Source organism: Microcaecilia unicolor, chromosome 12 (assembly GCF_901765095.1).
Source record: "Microcaecilia unicolor chromosome 12, aMicUni1.1, whole genome shotgun sequence".
Classification (NCBI taxonomy): domain Eukaryota; kingdom Metazoa; phylum Chordata; class Amphibia; order Gymnophiona; family Siphonopidae; genus Microcaecilia; species Microcaecilia unicolor.
Genome location: NC_044042.1, coordinates 31,002,229 through 31,022,530, shown reverse-complemented (window position 1 = coordinate 31,022,530; position 20,302 = coordinate 31,002,229). Strand labels below are relative to the sequence as shown.

At 43.9% G+C, this 20,302-nt stretch overlaps 1 protein-coding gene across 2 annotated transcripts in view; it reads right to left on the bottom strand.

Annotated features, from left to right (window-relative positions):
- Window positions 1–20,302, bottom strand: part of CBL (Cbl proto-oncogene) — a 94,541-nt gene that overhangs the window by 11,739 nt on the left and 62,500 nt on the right. For both annotated transcript variants that reach the window (XM_030220505.1, XM_030220506.1), the window contains exons 7-12: window positions 19,736–19,823; window positions 19,488–19,619; window positions 19,002–19,211; window positions 10,828–10,959; window positions 2,473–2,850; window positions 556–650 (exon numbers count right to left, since the gene is read on the bottom strand). In XM_030220505.1, coding sequence (XP_030076365.1) covers window positions 556–650; window positions 2,473–2,850; window positions 10,828–10,959; window positions 19,002–19,211; window positions 19,488–19,619; window positions 19,736–19,823 — 1,035 coding nt within the window. The remainder of the gene's footprint in view (window positions 1–555; window positions 651–2,472; window positions 2,851–10,827; window positions 10,960–19,001; window positions 19,212–19,487; window positions 19,620–19,735; window positions 19,824–20,302) is intronic.

Below are 20,302 nucleotides of genomic sequence, written 5' to 3'. Positions count from 1 at the left end.
ACTAGGATCAAGGGGAAGAACGGCCCCCCTCCCCTCCCACCACCACCCTTGCCATCGTCAGAAGAATAAGACACTAGAGGAGACAGACAGAACGATAAGCAAAACTGTAGCCAGTAAGCACAAGTCAATCTGTTTCTTCAGATGGTTCCTGCGATTCCCATTTACTGCAGTGTAATAGATGACTCTGGAATGGCAGGATTAAGGTGCCTTCAGTTGCATGGTCTCTCTTTCGGATAACACATACCTCCTTTTCCTATAGTGCACACATATGAGAATTTTTCTTGAAAAAGGTGATTTAAAAAAACAAACAAACCACTGATGACTTCTGTGGGCGATCACATTTTTACAAAGAGAAACAGGATGGGTATTACCCTCAGACAAGGCACACCATCACAGATCTCTCAGCAAATGCTCATGTGAAATGTAAAGAAGAGAAGGGGCCTCCCTACATGCTAGACTGTGATCCGGAATCCCACGGGCTACCTGCCAGCAGTGTTCTTGCTGCACAGAACTTTGTCCAGTGCAGTGAGAGGTAGCTGGAGAAGTGTAACCTACCTGGAGGCCAAGGAGTAAATGGCACTTGCTGAGCAGGAGGCTTTCACTCTGGGATGCTCATTCTCAGAAGCTGCCAAGGGCCCGCTATTCATGTTCTGAAGGAAACAAAAGAGACAGTAATAAAAAGCAGCTCTGCCAACATCCTATTTCTAGCAGAGATTAGAAGGCTACAGTCCTGTACTACACCCAAAGGCACAACTGCATATTGCTATAATCCACAATGTCTATGTAAAGTAGCATCTCTCCACTTTCTAAGCATTTCTACAGCAGATACACCACTTTCACGTGCAGCTCAGGCCACATGTACCTTTAGTGAAAATGTGACACCCTTCATGTGGTTAGAGCAGAAGACTAAGAACCAGAGAATCTAGGGTTGAAATCACATTGATGCTCCTTGTGATTTGGGGCCTCAGGTAAAACATTTAGGGCTAGATGTGCATTATTTATCCCAGGTTTCAATATCTGAATGGTCCAATTCCTGAGTCACCCTGAAGGTGGCTAATCAGTCCTCCTACCACAAACCCCACAGCAAGAGCTGTGCTTCCAAACTTGCAGCCTATAGTCAGGGAAACATTTCCCAGCAGCCAGCAAACTCAGCCCGCTCAAGGCTATAGTGCACCTGCATCCACCCAAATCCACACACCAATTTCCCTTTTTGATAGATGCAGAATGAAAATAAAAACCTCCGACTTGCCCTGAGTATCCAAGGCATTCATTTAATTTTTACCTTTGGCTTTTGCCTGTTTTTTCTTTTCTGACATGCCCTATTTACACTGCTTTAGTAGTTAACCCCCCTTTCTAAAGGGCTTTACTAAGGAGCCTTCACTTCCCTTATCAGTTAGTAACTGAGGGAGAGAAGTATTCCTTTCTGTATATGTACACATGTGCTGCTTGGCTATCCTGGACATGTCCTGCCCTGGTATTTTTCTAGGAGTCTTTGTTTTTTTTGCTCCATTGTTCCTCCTCTGTGCACTGTGGGACATAGCTGCAGGTCTCTGCAGTTCAGATCCTTCATGCCTTCTCCACGTGCATGGGAGGCTAGAGCCTGCTGTGAAGATCTTCCACCTGTAACCAGAAGCAATGTAGCTGTGTACTCTGTTGGTATCATATCAAAGGTATTTATTGTATCTACTTCCTAAGTGATTGTGTGCGAACCTGTAGTTTTATGCACATTTGTCATCTGAAAATACAAAAGAACTCACAAGGTATCAGCAGAAGCCCCTGCTGTTCTAAATCAATGATACTCTATTTTTTTTTCTTAATCTAATCTTATTAAGGCTGCTGCCTGGTACTGCTGGCTTAGCCTGCTGCCCTAAGGAAAAAGCCAGAGGGAAAAGGAAGGACAGAATGGAGGGAAAAGGGGACAACCAATCCAGAAACAGAGAAGTTGATGGGGAACAGGCTAGCAGTGCATCAACCCCTCCACTCAATCAGTGGTCCATCATAGGCAGATGCACAGGAGCCAAAACAAACCAATCCTTCCCTATTAAAGGATTAGACGAAAGCCACTCACCCTGACCCAGGGGAGTTAGCCCTCATACTGCTGCCCTAGAAGCTAGAGAGTCTGCTCAACAAGGAAAATAAGTCTGTAGGATGTTGCCCTGTACAACCTGGAGAAAACGTGAAGAGGCAGTCTCCAACAAGTACCAAGATACAGAAGAAAAGCTGGATATTACAGAAACACACTGAAGCGGTATGGTGTACAATCCCAGCATAACATTGTCCTTAGCTCCAGGTTGTTTATATGAAGCTTCTTCTCAAAGGACCAAGGACCTCTGTTAAAGGTTAAAGTACATTTATTTTGTTATGCAGTAGTTGGTTCCAATAAATTGGGACCCCCTTCCACTAAACTCAGTCCTAGTGCCTCTCAAGGATAGCGAACATGGAGGACCCCTATCTTAGAGAAGAGTAACTTACCACAGTGGTGTCCAGACTGAGTGTGCTTCCATGCCGGTGGGGCTCCTGCTTGGAATCCATCTGAGAGGGCAGGAAGAAGGGCAGAGAGTGCCGATTGGATAGTTCTCTGCCTACCCAGGGGTCACTGGGAGTTAGAGCAGTGGTAGGTGCTTTAGGAATGGGCCGTGGCTGCCATGACTCTGCCTGACGGTTTAAAGGTACAGGGGGCACTTTGTCCCTGGTAGTAAAGTCACTGGGTGTAGAGGGCAACGGGCGTCTCTGAGGTCTGTTCTCTGTGCCAATGGAGTGTGGTCTCTCTGGTGGGGGAGGTGGAGGCAGGTCTCTCTGCATTGGAGGTATGGGCAATGGTTTATCCTTATGAAGACAACCAGTCAAAGCCTATGAAATAAAATTAGAATATACCAATGTGAATGGGGTGTGTATATTTCACAAAGAAGCAATATAACATAGTAACATAGTAGATGACGGCAGAAAAAGACCTGCACGGTCCATCCAGTCTGCCCAACAAGATAACTATATGTACTACTTTTTGTGTATACCTTACCTTGATTTGTATCTGTTTTTTTCAGGGCACAGACCGTATAAGTCTGCCCAGCACTAGCCCCGCCTCCCAACCACCAGCCCCTTGATTTGTATCTCTTTTTCAGGGCACAGACCGTACAAGTCTGCCCAGCACTAACCCCGCCTCCCAACCACCAGCCCCGCCTCTGCCATCCAATCTCCGCTAAGCTCCTGAGGATCCCTTCCTTCCGAACAGGATTCCTTTATGTTTATCCCACGCATGTTTGAATTCCGTTACCGTTTTCATCTCCACCACCTCCCGCGGGAGGGCATTCCAAGCATCCACCACTCTCTCTGTGAAAAAATACTTCCTGACATTTTTCTTGAGTCTGCCCCCCTTCAATTTCATTTCATGTCCTCTAGTTCTACCGCCTTCCCATCTCTGGAAAAGGTTTGTTTGCGGATTAATACCTTTCAAATATTTGAACGTCTGTATCATATCACCACTGTTTCTCCTTTCCTCCAGGGTATACACCTCCCATTTAGATTACCCACTCCATTCAGATTTCCGCCCTGCCTAGCTCGCCCCTCCTTCAGCTCACACAGTCCTGCTCCTTTATTGTTTCCTCTATTCATCTCCCTTTGCATTTTATAGTCTATCCTCTTAATATCGCAAATTTCTTTTCTATGTAAATTATAAGTGTACACTGCCCAACTGTACCCAGTATGATTGGTGGTACATCAAAGGTCTGGAAATAAAGAAATGCCTAAAAAGTGTTATATTTTCTTGTGCGTATTATGTTTTCCACAGGGTTTTCAATGTGCACAGTTTAGAGGGACCAACCAGGACCAAGTAGAGGCTGATCAAAAGAAGATGTTGCTTGTAAACACTTTATTTATTTATTTGCTGCATTTGTATCCTACATTTTCCCACCTATTTGCAGTCTCAATGTGGCAATAGCAATCACATTAACAGAATAAGAAGTTCAAAGTATATTACAAGTAAGATGCATAAAAAAATCAAGTAAAACTAGAAGTAGATAAATAGATAATTCATAACATAAATGAGAGTAGGACAAGATATAATGTTCAATAATGAGAATGCGATCAAAGTAGTCAAATTAGGAGAGTACAATAAAGGTAGTTCTGGTGTAGTTTAGGAGCTAATTCATTATGGAGGATCCTTTTTATGTCTCTTTGAACAACTACTACTACAAATCATTTTTGTCTTCAGTAGTTTCCGGAAGATTGACAAATCGTGCGTTGTTTTTAATGGTAGTCGGTAATTCATACCATAGTTGCGTGCAAATATAAGAGAAGCTAGATGCATTATCAAACTCTCAAACACATCACTTCCGTGGAAAGCAGATTGTGGAGTACCACAAGGATCACCACAATCACCAATCCCCTTCAACCTAATGATGACCCCACTAGCCAAGACCTTATCCAACCAAGGCCTTAACCCTTCCATCTACACTGATGTCATAATATACATCCCATACAAAACTAACCTGACAGAAATCACCAACGAAATCAAGCTCAGCCTGAACATCATGGACTCATGGGCAAATGTATTTCAACTAAAACTCAAAGAAAAAACACACCGTTTCATCCTATCATCCCAACACAACGCGAGCAACCCCACAAGTATCGACACCCTCCCAATCTAAGACAGCCTAAAAATCCTCGGTGTGACCTTGGACTGCAACCTAACACTAGATAGCCAAGTGACATCCACTACAAAGAAAATGTTCCACTCAATGTGGAAACTTAAACGCATGAAACAATTCTTTCCAAACTTTTCGCAACCTAATACAATCTATGGTACTAAGCCACGCAGACTACTGTAATGGAGTTTACGCGGGATGCAAAGAACAAATCTTAAAGAAACTTCAGACCACTCAAAACACGGCAGCTAGACTTATATTTGGTAAAACGCGATCGTAGTGATAGGGTGAATCGGATTGGTGGAGGGGTAGCATTGTATATTAACGAGAGCCTTGAATCAAATAGATTGAAAATTCTGCAGGAAACAAAACACTCCTTGGAATCACTGTGGACTGAAATTCCATGTGCAAAGGGGAAAAGGATAGTGATAGGAGTGTACTACCGTCCGCCTGGCCAGGACGAACAGACGGATGCGGAAATGTTAAAGGAAATCAGGGACGCAAACAAACTGGGCAACACAATAATAATGGGGGATTTCAATTACCCGCATATAGACTGGGTTAATGTAACATCTGTACACGCAAGGGACATAGGATTTCTTGATGAAATCAAGGACAGCTTCATGGAACAGCTAGTTCAGGAGCCGACAAGAGAAGGAAAAATACTAGACTTAGTCCTTAGTGGTGCTCATGATCTAGTGCAGGGGGTAACGATACGAGGGCCGCTTGATAACAGTGATCATAATATGATCGGTTTTGATATTGGCATTGAAGGAAGTGAAACTAGGAAATCAAGTACGCTAGCGTTTAACTATAGAAAAGGTGATTACGACAAAATGAGAAAAATGGTGAAAAAAAGACTGAAAGGAGCAGCTCGCAGAGTAAAAAACTTGCATCAGGCGTGGATGCTGTTTAAAAACACCATCCTGGAGGTTCAGGACAAATATATTCCACGTATTAGAAAAAAGGGAAAAAAGACTAAACGTCAGCCGGCGTGGCTAAACAGTAAGATAAAGGAAATCATTAGAGCCAAAAAACAATCCTTCAGAAAGTGGAGAAGAGAACCAACTGAAAGTAACAGGATAGATCATAAGGAATGCCAAGCCAAATGCAAAGCGGAGATAAGGAGGGCAAAAAAGGACTTTGAGAAGAAATCAGCGTTGGAAGCAAAAATACATAGTAAAAATTTTTTTAGATACATTAAAAGCAGGAAACCGGCCAAAGAGTCGGTTGGGCCGCTGGACGAAAATGGTGTTAAAGGGGCGATCAAGGAGGACAAAGCCGTAGCGGAGAAATTAAATGAATTCTTTGCTTCGGTCTTCACCGAGGAGGATTTGGGGGGGACACCGGTGCCGGAAAGAATATTTGAAGCGGGGGAGTCGGAGAAACTAAACAAATTCTCTGTAACCTTGGAGGATGTAATGGGTCAGTTCAGCAAGCTGAAGAGTAGTAAATCACCGGGACCTGATGGTATTCATCCCAGAGTATTAATAGAACTAAAAAATGAACTTGCGGAGCTACTGTTAGAAATATGCAATCTGTCCCTAAAATCGAGTGTAGTACCGGAAGACTGGAGGGTAGCCAATGTTACTCCGATTTTAAGAAGGGTTCCAGAGGAGATCCGGGAAATTATAGACCGGTGAGTCTGACGTTGGTGCCGGGCAAGATGGTGGAGGCTATTATTAAGAATAAAATTGCAGAGCATATACAAAAACATGGACTGATGAGAAAGTCAGCACGGATTTAGTGAAGGGAAGTCTTGCCTAACCAATCTAATACATTTTTTTGAGGGGGTAAGCAAACATGTGGACAATGGGGAGCCGGTTGATATTGTATATCTGGATTTTCAGAAGGCGTTTGACAAAGTGCCGCACGAAAGACTCCTGAAGAAATTGCAGAGTCATGGAATCGGAGGTAGGGTATTATTATGGATTAAGAACTGGTTGAAAGATAGGAAGCAGAGAGTAGGATTGCGTGGCCAGTATTCTCAGTGGAGGAGGGTAGTTAGTGGGGTCCCGCAGGGGTCTGTGCTGGGTCCGTTGCTTTTTAATGTATTTATAAATGACCTAGAGATGGGAATAACTAGTGAGGTAATTAAATTCGCCGATGACACAAAATTATTCAGGGTCGTCAAGTCGCAGGAGGAATGTGAACGATTACAGGAGGACCTTGCGAGACTGGGAGAATGGGCGTGCAAGTGGCAGATGAAGTTCAATGTTGACAAGTGCAAAGTGATGCATGTGGGTAAGAGGAACCCGAATTATAGCTACGTCTTGCAAGGTTCCGCGTTAGGAGTTACGGATCAAGAAAGGGATCTGGGTGTCGTCGTCGATGATACGCTGAAACCTTCTGCTCAGTGTGCTGCTGCGGCTAGGAAAGCGAATAGAATGTTGGGTGTTATTAGGAAGGGTATGGAGTCCAGGTGTGCGGATGTTATAATGCCGTTGTATCGCTCCATGGTGCGACCGCACCTGGAGTATTGTGTTCAGTACTGGTCTCCGTATCTCAAAAAAGATATAGTAGAATTGGAAAAGGTACAGCGAAGGGCGACGAAAATGATAGTGGGGATGGGACGACTTTCCTATGAAGAGAGGCTGAGAAGGCTAGGGCTTTTCAGCTTGGAGAAGAGACGGCTGAGGGGAGATATGATAGAAGTGTATAAAATAATGAGTGGAATGGATCGGGTGGATGTGAAGCGACTGTTCACGCTATCCAAAAATACTAGGACTAGAGGGCATGAGTTGAAGCTACAGTGTGGTAAATTTAAAACGAATCGGAGAAAATTTTTCTTCACCCAACGTGTAATTAGACTCTGGAATTCGTTGCCGGAGAACGTGGTACGGGCGGTTAGCTTGACGGAGTTTAAAAAGGGGTTAGATAGATTCCTAAAGGACAAGTCCATAGACCGCTATTAAATGGACTTGGAAAAATTCCGCATTTTTAGGTATAACTTGTCTGGAATGTTTTTACGTTTGGGGAGCGTGCCAGGTGCCCTTGACCTGGATTGGCCACTGTCGGTGACAGGATGCTGGGCTAGATGGACCTTTGGTCTTTCCCAGTATGGCACTACTTATGTACTTATGTACTTATGACAGCGCAAAACCGCTCCGGGAAAAATTACACTGGCTCCCAATCAAAGAACTTATTGCTTTCAAACTTTGCACCATGACATTGAGCCTACAAATAGATGGGAAAATGTGGGATGCAAATGTAAAACAGCAAAAGTAGAGGCTGACAAATGCGCAAACCAATAGGGAGATAATCTCAAAAAACAGTTTATTCAGAATATTCATATCAATATCAAGGACCCGACACGGTCCGTGTTTCGGCGCCAAAGCGCCTGCCTCAGGGGTCACAATCAACTTTCTACAAAAAAACAGGACAAATTAAAAACATAATATTAAGAGATTTCAAATAAAATATATCCGCCTTAATAAAATATGTAATATTCTGAATAAACTGTTTTTTGAGATTATCTCCCTATTGGTTTGCGCATTTGTCAGCCTCTACTTTTGCTGTTTTGCTTTGACTTTCCGTGGAGGCTCCTCCTGTCTTCTTGGATGCAAATGTAACAAATAAATAAAATAAATAATCTTGGCAGAAAGTAAACAGGGACCTGGAGGTGGAAGCACATTGAGAAGAACGTTCAGGGTTGAAGGCAAGAGTTTGTCAAATGGACACAATACTCATATTCAAAGCACCAGTATAAGGACCAGACACTGGCCGTGTTTCGGCAGGGGAACCGCATGCCTCAGGGGTCACCACAAATCACTTGAAAGTGAATCAGCAACCAACTCATCAGCAGCTACACAGACTGCTGGTGTAGTGACTAATTAGGTTTTTTTTCCTGCTTGTTGTAGCCACAGTTTAGAGGGAACATTGCATATGAATAACATTCTCAACCACACAAAATACATTTTCCGAGCCTGAATATCCCATGTTGGTTAATAAAGTAGGAGAGGTTCCCACCCTGTTAAGTAATGCTTTCCGGGTCATACCTAGATTTTCAACGCCACATAACCAGCTAGTACTGTTGAACGTCCAGGCAGAACACAGTGGTACTATCCAGTTGGTGCCGGGTTGGTTTGGGAGTGGGGTCAGAGTTACTATGGCATAGCTGATGTTCAGTGATGACTAATTTAGGATAGTAAAAAGGCTGGGCAAGGTTACCTATCTGGATACCACTGCTGAATATCAGAGGTACCTGGGTAACACCTCACAGACATCTTGTGATACCTGGATAGGGTCTGACACAGAGGATCCAGGCACAATTCAGCCAACTGTGCCCAGTGTTTGACAAAACACTGATTGCTGTCAGCTGAACATTACTCACCTCTATTTCCATGCTTAAATGCTGAAACCTAATGACCACACACGTTCTCCCAACTATTTAATCACTTTGCATAAAAACATTACACAGTTATATATCAATATACATATTTCATTCATTCATTTCCTGGGAGTTTGAGCCCAGAAGCCAGGAATCATTTACCCACTTACCTACCCCATTGCTGAATATCAGACACACACTATATAGCAGCATTTGAATCCCTCAACATTCACCAGTGCCCAAACTTGGCTGAACGCTGTCCCCTCTTCTACTGCTCAGTTTGCATTACCATCTGAGTTTGGAACCCCACTGCTCAGAGGCCTGTAGGTTTGCTTAGCTCGTGTTGCCCAATCCAAGCAGTAGCACCCAATATCTAATGCAGAAGTTCCTAAATTTATTTATTTATTATTACATTTATATCCCACATTTTCCCACTGATCGCAGGCTCAAAGTGGCTTACAAAGTCTGTAGTGCAAGCTACAGTACAAGAAAAACAATTATACAAACTGAGAATAAGATATAAAATAAATCTCTCCTAATGTACCTACAGCCAGTCAGGTTTTCAGGAGAGCCACAAATAAACATGCCTGAGAAAATATTGCGTACAATGGAGACAAACTAAAAGGATGCATCTCTGTAAAGTAAATTTAAGATGCTTTGGGCCATCTGGTGGCTCAATGGCAGTACTGTATGCTGAAATGCAAAGTGTCTCGGTTCAATTCCTGGTTTGGGATTTTTACCTTCCTCTGGATTAGCTGTGGGTAGCAGGTCTGCCGAGAGGGGGGGACAGGAGGGACAAAAGTCCCCGGGCCTCCGGAGTGGGCCCGGCGCCACAGCAGTTCCGGCCCGCCCGCATCTGTCGCTCCCGGAAGTAACTTGGAACTAACCTTAAATGCCTCCTTTCACCACCTTCGCAGCAAGCAGCAACAGGGTAGGCCACTCCTTCCTTCCGTGTCCCGCCCTCGCCTGACGTAACGTCCGCGAGGGCGGGGCACGGAAGGAAGGAGAGGTCTGCCCTGCTGCTGCTTGCTGCGAAGGTGTTGAAAGGAGGCGTTTAAGGTTAGTTCAGGGCCCGGCCCGGTAGTGGGTGGAGGGAGGGGCCGGGGCCCGGCGGCGACGATGATGACGACGATGACTTCGGGTTGGGGGGGGGGGGGGGGGGGGCGGCCTTGTCCCGGGCCCAGATCTGGCTCTCGGCGGCCCTGCTGGGTAGGAATGCTAGAGACAGTGCTCACATCTCCTGGGAGGGGGAAGGGAGTCACGGTCCTCTTTAAGGGTGACATCTAGTCTCATGCAAAGTTATATTCCAGATATAAGAACAACAATGTACAGATAAGGATAATCTACCTCTTTCCCGTCAACATTTGCTTTTGTTTTTCCTTTTTTCCCCCCTTTTTGTGCTGTTACCAAAATACTTAAATAGAAAGAAGTTGTTTTTAGCATGACATCTGTAATAGACCAATGTTGATTATTTATGCCCGATATGGGATTATATTGTTACTTAACTATGCTGTCAGTTTATACATTGTGTCTTCCTTTATACTCTTCTGAAATAAAAAAAAAAAAAAAAGTGACATCTAATAGCTGGATTTAAAGCCCACGATACAGGACTTCAGACAGACCCTGCTTCATGACTCTTAGCCTGAAGGTCGCTGCTGCAATGACCAGACTAGAAACAGTAGTTTAATCTATTAAAATAGGGCAAAACACCAGGCAATCACAAAAAAACGGTACATGGCACCAGAATTCCAGCCATGGTTCTGACTAGAAGAAGAGGGCCTCCACCCACCCTTCCACTTCTCACCTATCAAAAAATGCACACTAGAGAGTAAGAAGAACCTGCTAGAAGTACACTACCTTTGAAGTGGTACCCGGACTGGAAGCCCCTGGAGGATTGGGTCCCCACTGCTGCAGAAGGTCAAGGCGTGGAGGCACTGGAGGAAGTGATGCGTGTGGTGCCATAGAAACTGGAGACGGAGGACGTTCAACCTGTAAGGATGGACACGCAAGGCGTTGGGCACACAGTCTAGACTTTGCACATCACAGTACCACATCAAAAATTCCTTATTGTGACCTTCCATTCTCACATCCATCACCAATGACTTGGGTAGCATAACCCTTTCTGAAAGGGGGCATTTCTTTGGTTACACTGTAAGCCTTCTTTATTCTAATTTATCTGCACACTGTTTCTGTATGTCTAGAGCTGTGTACGCTGATCCTGCTTTAAAAATATGTGAGCTGCTTATCTAGAAGAGCTGGACTCAATTTCTGGGCAGAAAGGCTGAATTCATAGGCCCTTGAGGAGAGGGAGTCAGCAATTTTACAGACCATCTTCCTAATCCCAACAGAATCTCCCAAAGGAATGCACAATTAAAATCACAAGTACAAAAACATTTTAAAAACAATGTGGGCGCAAACAATGAAAAGACACAAAACAAAAAACAATCACCATAAATAAAGCATTGCTGCACACCTGTAACAGGTGCTCGCCATGGACAGCAAGATACAAACAGCCACACGCATGGGTGACGTCAAAGCTGACGGCACTGATCGGCCCTTGTCACATAGCTCAGAAGTCTCTGAAAGAGGCTTCTCAGCATGTGCAGTAGTTCCTGTCCTTATTCAAACTGCTCAAGAGCATCAGTTATAATTCAGTGCTGTCTCGGTGACAATGGAGGGACGGTCGGGTTTAAGCATGCCTGTAATAAAGTTTGTACAAACGTTTTCTGTATACTACCTTGCAAGTGGAACCTTAATTTATGGTCTCTGTGCTTGCAGGCGGTACTCACGATGAGCCATATCATGGTTTGAGCCCAAACAAAACAAGCAGAACTGATGAAAATCTGTGACAGACATTTAACTGCTACAGTTTGAGCATCTTTTAGCCATGGCTTCTTCTCCATAGTGGAAAGTTGAGCCGCGAGGTCAAATTCAATTGTGGAATCGTGAAGCGAGACAAGGGTATCGTACTGCTGACCGCTGTGGTGGTTATAAAATAAACAAACACTCGAGAACATTGGTTATTTGGAAACTTTGTATACCACCCTAGCTACAAGAAGATGAAACCGGCTTACAATAAAATAAAACAACACAAATTAAGAAAATAACTTCATTAAAATAGGAAAGAGAATCATCCAAACTACAAGAAAAAAGGACAAAAAAAGGAAGAAGGAAAAAGAGTTAGGAGGGTATTTATTTATTGCATTTGTATCCCACATTTTCCCACCTTTTTGCGGGCTCAGTGTGGCTTACAATATGATATGAATAATGGAAATACAGGAGGGGAGGAGAAAAGTGTGTCCATACAAACAAGGCCAATACGTAGCTGGAACCTAATCCAAAAGCTGTAGAAAAGGAGGACTAGGTTTTGCCTTAAATTTGAGTAGGGAAAGCTCAGATCTTATTTCCGCAGACAAGCTATTCCAAAAGTCAGGGGATAAGGAAAAGAAAGCAGAGGTCCAGGTTGACTCATAATGAGCTTGCTTAAGGGAGGGAAGTACTAACTGATTAACGCCAAGGGATCGTTCAGCCCTTTAAGGGGTATATGGGATAACTACTGATGCAAGATAGGACGGATTTCCAAGATGTAATGTCATGTGGGCGATTTATACAGAATACTACGGGGAAGCCAATGAACCTGAATCAGAAGAGGAGTGACAGAATCGAAACATTTAGCTATAAATAATAAAACCGATGGCTGATCAGGTACATCAACTGCTGACCTGGGAAGCGATAGAAGCGAAAGGAACATACAAGCGAAAAACACGTTTTCTCAAAATCTGGGGGTGTTTATTGGATGAGATGACTCAGAGGGAGAAGCCTTATTCTCAATGCTTTGTAACAACTATGATAATTGTAGTGGTTAAATATATCCATAAAAGATTGAATAGGGAGGGAAGGGGGGATAAAGTGAGGAAGAGATTGGTTAGAATGGGGGAGGGAGGTGGGGGGGGACGATACAAATAAGCTGGTAAATAGCAGGTATGGTTATATTTCAATAACTTGGTGAATGATGTTATTAAGTCTTAGTCAAAGGGGTATTTTGATGACTTACCTATGTTGACATGCTAGTAATAAATCGTTGATATATAGAACAGTCAGAGATGAAAGTGGAGAGGTAGGGAAATCAGGGGCGTAGCCAGACAACAGATTTTGGGTGGGCATAGGCAAGAAATGGGTGGGCATCAAGTGTTCGTCCAAACCCCCACCAGAAAAATATACGAGCTGGTGGGAAAACACTTTTCCACCTTGGCAGTCGGCATGCGCTGAAAACTAAGCATGCACAAGTGCCAGTATCGTGGACAGCAGTGTTTTAATTACTGTCAGGGGGATGTCTTCAGCTGGCGGAGCTTGGGATCCTCACCAGCTACCGCTAAACGTGTGGTATTGTTGGGTGGGCCTGAGCCCTAAGTGGGTGGGCCCTGGCCCACCCAGGCCCACCTGTGGCTACGCCTCTGAGGGAAATGTGGCCAGAGTAATTAGAAACAATGCACAATATGATGTATCTGCTGATTTCATCAATTTATTCTACAACTCCTTAACTTTCTAACAATAAAACACTAACATTTTGGATTCAAAGGCGCGGGTGGGTGGAGGAAGAAAATGAGAAAACATTGTCGACTGGGGATAAAGATGTGTTCATCTAATAGTGATGTATTAGTTAAAATGTTCAAAACAACAACAAAACAAGCGGAAGATATCCAGAAGGACCAGACTGAAGCCACAGATGTTTAAAAACCAAAATGATTTATTGGGACCCTACATGGTCCGTGTTTCGGCTGAAAAGGCCTTCTTCAGGGGTCTTCAAAATGGCATATACAGATATTCCTCCAAAGAAACTCACAAAATGAGACGATCGCTGATGCTGTCCGAATAGACTTGCTAGTCTGCAAAAGCCAGCAGTAGCGAAACACACTGTTATATAAAGAAAATGGACTGACGTTACAAACCGTCTGAGACAGCTAATGTAGGGTCCCAATAAATCATTTTGGTTTTTAAACATCTGTCTGGTCCTTTTGGATATCTTCCGCTTGTTTTGTGTTTTTTTGTGTCTTTTGCGGGAGATTTTGGACTCTCTTTGTTGCTCTTAGTTAAAATGTTCATAGTCAAGTGTACTGGATATGTTAATCTATTAATAAAAATTGTTGAAACATAAAAACAGATGGCTGAATTTTGAAACGACGAAGTTGGGACTCTGGGTAGACCAGTATAGACTATTACAGTAATCAAATTGAGATAAAATTTAGGCATGAATTAAAGTGTGCAATGAGGCAACATCCAGAAAGTGTCGGATGGAATGTAGCCTGCGAAGTCAGAAAAAAAAACAACTTTTTCACAACTTGGGAGATCCGAATATCAAATACAAGCCTGGAATATAGGATGATGTCAAAATAGTGAAAAGAATCATGAAGAGTAAATCGACATGTTAAAGAGTGGAAGTGGACCAGAGTGGAAGTGGTTTGTATAAAGGTGGGAACTACTAAGCTATGTAAGAAGGGCCAATCAGCACCAGTGGAGGAGTGGCCTAGTGGTTAGGGTGGTGGACTTTGGTCCTGGGGAACTGAGGAACTGAGTTCGATTCCCGGCACAGGTAGCTCCTTGTGACTCTGGGCAAGTCACTTAGCCCTCCATTGCCCGCCGCATTGAGCCTGCCATGAGTGGGAAAGCGTGGGGTACAAATGTAACCAAAAAAAAAAAAAAAAAGAAGGGCCAATCAGCACCGTCAGCTGTGATGTCACCCATGAGTGTGACTGTTGTACATCCTGCTTGTCCATGGAGAAAACTAACAACTATAAACAGACTACAAAGCCTCAAATCATTGAGTAAATCAAAGAAAAAAAATTAAAACCCCAGTACCCAATCCACTCCTCATTTCTTTTTTTGAAATTAAATTTTTATTGAAGTCTTGCAAGTATACAAAACATTCCAGTAATACAGCCATTAAAACAGAAGAACTTCACCCCTCCCCCCACCAATACAGCGATCTGTGCCTATCCAGTCCAAAATATATCATGTTAAACATATAAATTGTCTGTTACTTGGTGGGGCATCTGTTCTCAACTTCCACTGTTCGTAAACCCTCCAAATGTCATAAAATTTAGCCAATCGCCCGTGTCATAATGCTGTGAGCTTAGAAAGTTGGAAAATTCCATCTAGCTTTTGCAGAATACGAGACAGGGGAGGCAGAGAGACCTGCTTCCAGGCCTGTGCAATAACCAATTTACTGGCAGTGAACAACAAGTAAATTTATGCTGAGATAAATTAACTGAAGTGGGTTTGTGATGTAGCAGACAGCATTCCGCCCGTTGTGGATACTTCTTCCCCAATATATCTTGTAGGGTATCAAGTATCAAGACCCACTGATTCTCTACAACTGGACAAGTCCACCACATATGGAAAAAGGTTCCCCAATCTCCATAGCCTCTCCAACACATATCCATCGTTGCTGGGAAGATCCTCTTCAGTTTCACTGGTGAGTAATACCAGCGATAGAAAATCTTAAAGCCATTCTCAATCAGGTTACTAGCAACAGAAACTTTAAACAAATACTTGAATGAACTTTCCCATTGTTTCCCTGCGAATGATGTATCCAGCTCTAGTTCCCATTCGTTAATATACCAGTGCAGCAGGGATTTAGCCAACAGTAGGACTAGATATATCCAAGAAATACTTCCCTTAGCTCCCCCTGCCTGAAGAGCTTGTTCTATTAAAGTTTCTTGCAAGCCCAGGTCTCCTCTTGCTTTGCGATGGATGAGGTCCCTAACCTATTTGTATTGAAATTCATCCCTTGGGAGTAGGCTATAGTCTTCCCTCAGGTCCCCAAAAGGGACAAATTTCCCCTCGTCCCATATCTGTCCCAGGAGCCGCAAACCATCATCTGCCCACCTTTTATAAATTTGATCCTGGGGCCCTGGCTCAAAAGAGGGAGTATATTGTATAGCCGTGGACAAATAGTATTGTCTAACTGAAAAAAACATCTTCAGAACCCTATACCAAGTCTGCAATGGAAAACCAACTATAGGGGAGGACACTTGGGCCACATGAAGCAGATCTCTTCCTGGGAGCCACGGAGCAGCCCAGACTAGAACAGTACCCAATCCCTGCTGATCCCAGTCTAGCCATTTTTTTGTCATTCCTCTCCTCATCCATTCAGCTAGTATACGCAACTGGCTGCTTTAAAGTAAAGCTCAAAGTGGGGTACTCCCATGCCTCCCTTGAGCTTAGGCTGATATAGCATAGACCTCTGTACCCTGGGTGTGCGCTTTTTCCAGATGTAGGCAAAAACTCTCCTATTCAGTCAACGGAAAAAGCCCTGTGGTATGGGAAGAGGAAGTGCCATGAACAAGTATAAAAGCTTAGGCAACACCATCATCTTAACTGCCTGAATTCTACCCATCCAAGTAAGTGTTAGGCCCTCCCAACGGTCCAGCTCAGCCAGGAGTTGATTAAGTTTAGTTGGGAAGTTAGCTTGATATAATCCCTTTAGCTGAGCTTTCACTTGGGATACCCATTGAAAGGGAAATTGCTGTTGAAGCCGCTGGGCCTCACGGGAGTCCAGAGTGAGATTTAGAATTTCTGATTTAGTCATATTTACTTTAAAGCCCGAGGCCCTCCAGTAACCGGTTAGGATTTTGGAGATCCCTTTCAGCGATTCCATAGGATCAGTCAATGTCATCAAGCCATCATCAGCGAAGAGCATAATCTTGTGTTCCAATCCCCCTCTTGAGATTCCCCTAATGCTAGATGTGTCACATACTAATTGCGCCAAAGGCTCAATAGACAGAGCAAAAAGAAGGGGGGGAGAGAGCAAAAAGAAGGGGGGAGACTGCACAACCCTGTCGCGTACTGCGATGTAACTCACCCATTAATGCGCAAGCTTGCCAGAAGAGCTGTATAAAGCTGACATGAAGTGCCCCCGGAATCCCATTTTCTGGAGCACCGAGAACAAAAAAGGCCAATAAACCCTGTCAAAAGCTTCTTCCGCATCAATAGACAGTAGACATGAAGGAATATTATATTCATGGACCCACTGAATAACATGCAACAGAGATTGTATGTTATAAAAGGTCTGCCTGCCAGTTATAAAGCCCGCCTGATCAATGTGTACAAGTCGAGGCAACACCCGCTGAAGCCGATGGGTCATTATTTTTGTCAAGATTTTGTAGTCTGTGTCCAGAAGAGATATTGGTCTATAGGACCCACACTGAATTGGATCCTTACCCGCGTTTCAGTAACACCGTAATAGCTGCCAGGCACCACGTATATGAAAGTTCCCGCACTGTCAAATGCATGAAAGACCCTTAGTAAGAGAGGAGCTAAATGAGAGCCATAGAGCTTATAGAATTTGTTAGAAAATCCATCCAATCCTGGGGCCTTATTAGGTAGGTCCTTAATGGCCCATAGCACTTCCTCTAACTCTATAGGTTTAGACAGATGTTCGGCCTCTCCCTCAGACAGGACATGCAAAGGTACGAGGGCCAAAAAAGTCTCTCTCTCATGTATTGCAGGAGTTTGTTCGGGTGTATATAGGGCTTGATAAAATTGCAAAAAGCGTGTAAGTATCTTCTCTGTGCTAGTTAGTAATACCCCATCCCTCCCCTGAATAGAAAAAATATAATTACGCTGGGCTTGCTGTTTGATTTTATGCTAGAGGGGTTGTCAAATTCAAAATATTCCCGACGGGTTCTCTGTAACTGGTCAGCTGTATCAGCCAATTGTAGCTCCTGAAGAGACACGCGCAACTCATGGACTTTATCCGCATGAGATTGGTTCTGTGAGTGAGCCTCTCTCTCTTTTCTGCCCGAGCTAGCTGCCGGCACAGACTCACTTCCTTTTCTCTGTTTTGTTAAGATGGGAAACCAGTGCTATAATGCGGCCCCTCAGAACTGCCTTTAAGCCTTCCCAGAGTGTAATGGGGTCCACAATCCCCGGTGTCATTCAATATATTATTTCCAATATTTCTCTATGGTGGATGCATTCTGGGGTTCTAGTATCCCCTCATGAAATCGCCAATACCTAGCACCCCGAGGGCACTCCTCATTCCTTGGGACAACTTGATCAAAGAGCCTCCAACTGACCATCTCATCGCATCTTAAAATATTAAGTGATCCAGCCATCCCCGAGTTTTTTAGAAGGGAATAATCCACTCCCTTAAATCCAAGACATTGCTCAGCATGACAGGTCAGGGACTAGATGTAGCCAGGTACTGGAGGACTCTAGTTTTTGAACCCTGATTGAAGACTGTTAAAGTGATGACTAGGTGGGGGATATGATTAAAAAAACACCTTGGGTAATTGATAATGAAAAAAAAAAACAAACCCATGATACATATTCCAATAGAGATGAGGAGGAAACCGCTAGGACGAAAAAGACTATACAAAAAACAAAACCTTTAATAAAGCTTTGTGGCAACTTGTTTCCTGGAGCAATCCCACCTGCTGACCTGAAGGTGGCAACAGTGCACAGAGCCAAGTAGAGTCACAGGCAGCAAGAAGCAGTTGCATGTCATCAATTCTGCTGAATAAGTATGTGCAGTGTGTCCCAGAACAAGTTCAAAGCAAGCACCTTGGAGCAACTGTGAGCCCCCTTCAGATGCACATTCACACACTTCTAGCATAATGTAAAGAGAGCAGATGCTCTCCTACTATCACAGTCTCTTGGAGACCAGATGAAACTCAAAATGGCTTCATGTATTCTCCTTTCTGTCCGATATTTGGGTTCCAGCCTGGTAGCAACCTGATAAAGTTTCATCCAATCGCAAAAACAGATTTCTCTCAGTCAGCAAGGATATCCATACAGCAACTAAAAATACAGCAAGAACAAGCCTGTTCCACTGGGTTCAGTGTCTGACAAAAAGATAAAACTGTTTCAGAAAAAAAGATAGAATCCTGGGGCTAACTCTCAAAATAAACCCCTTTCTCTGGGTCTTTGTCAGCCACTGCCAGCAAAAGTTGGAACTATCCACAAGCCAGCTCTGTGCCATTATGCTGAGACATTCCCCAGGCCACACTGTTAATGTCACACACTCTTACCTTGGCACCAGCTAATTCTTTCATCATGAAGAAGGGATCTTCCTGTCTGTCATCGTCATCCTCGTCATAGTTAGGAGAAGGTGCTCCATCTGCACAGTGTCCAACCAACCCCGCCATGCCTCCGCTTCTCGGATCAAAAGGATCCACCACTATGGGCTCCGTGCCCTTTATTTCACAGCGGCAGAATGGGCAACCCTGGCCCTCCGACTCCTGCAGAGATATAAAAAGGAATCATAGACCAATGGTACCCTGAACTCGCAATATAAAGAAGGAACACGCCCAGCAATTCAACTTGGTTTTACAGAGCTAAAAAATAAAGCTTGTCCCACGTAAGCAAGGCCACAAGCTCAGACCACCAAATCCAACTGATTTCACAAGACTGAAGAGTCCTGCCTATGCACGAGTGCAAGCTTAGGAAAGAGGAAATGTGTGAATTGTGAGTGCTCATGCAAGGAATAGGAAGGCAGACATGGGGAAGGAGGTTACCTGCCATGCTGTAAGACACGAGGTGCACATCAAGTGTCCACATGGTTCAATCTTCACATCCTTGTCATTCTCAGCACAGATCTTACACAGCTGGAAGGTGGAGCCCATCTCACAGTACAGTTCATACTGTTCCTGAATAAAGAGAAAAAGAAAAAAAAACATTGTACCAACGCTTGCAGTCCTCAAAACACCTGCCAGTAAGTAGGCAAAAAAAGCCTGGGGCTCCATGTGCAATATGGATCTCTCACCTGTGTCACTTTGATATGATCTTGTGGCGTGGGTTCGCAGAGCCCGGTCAGGTCAGGGTTCTGATTGCGCCCATCAGGAAAGAGATAACTGTAGTAATCACACACACAAAAAAATCCCCAACCCTTTAGAAAACAGTGCTTCTTTTACCTTGAAAAACAGTCCCATTTTACACAGTAGAAAAAACCTCATTCATGCTAAAGAGGAACCAAGTGATAGGATTTCCACATTCTGAGCATCCTAGCAAATGGAGGAAGTTAAGAGCCAACGTGGCAGAGTTCTGCCGAGAAGGCACAGCTCAGAGGCTCACACTGTGACAGCGAGTGCCATACTCACAAGTACTGCACATACCTCAGGCGCAGCTTGGGACAGTGACAGCAAACACTGTGCTTCAATGTATCAGAAACACTGCAGGCCCCAGGTGAGGAATAAGCGACAGAGTACTGTGCTCACAAGTAGGTTAAGAAGAAAGGTCAAGAGAGGCACCATGAGCGGAATCGTGGAGGGAGTCTCTCGCAAATGTTGGAGTGTGGGGTTAAAGAATACTTAAAGAACAGATGCTGGAAAGG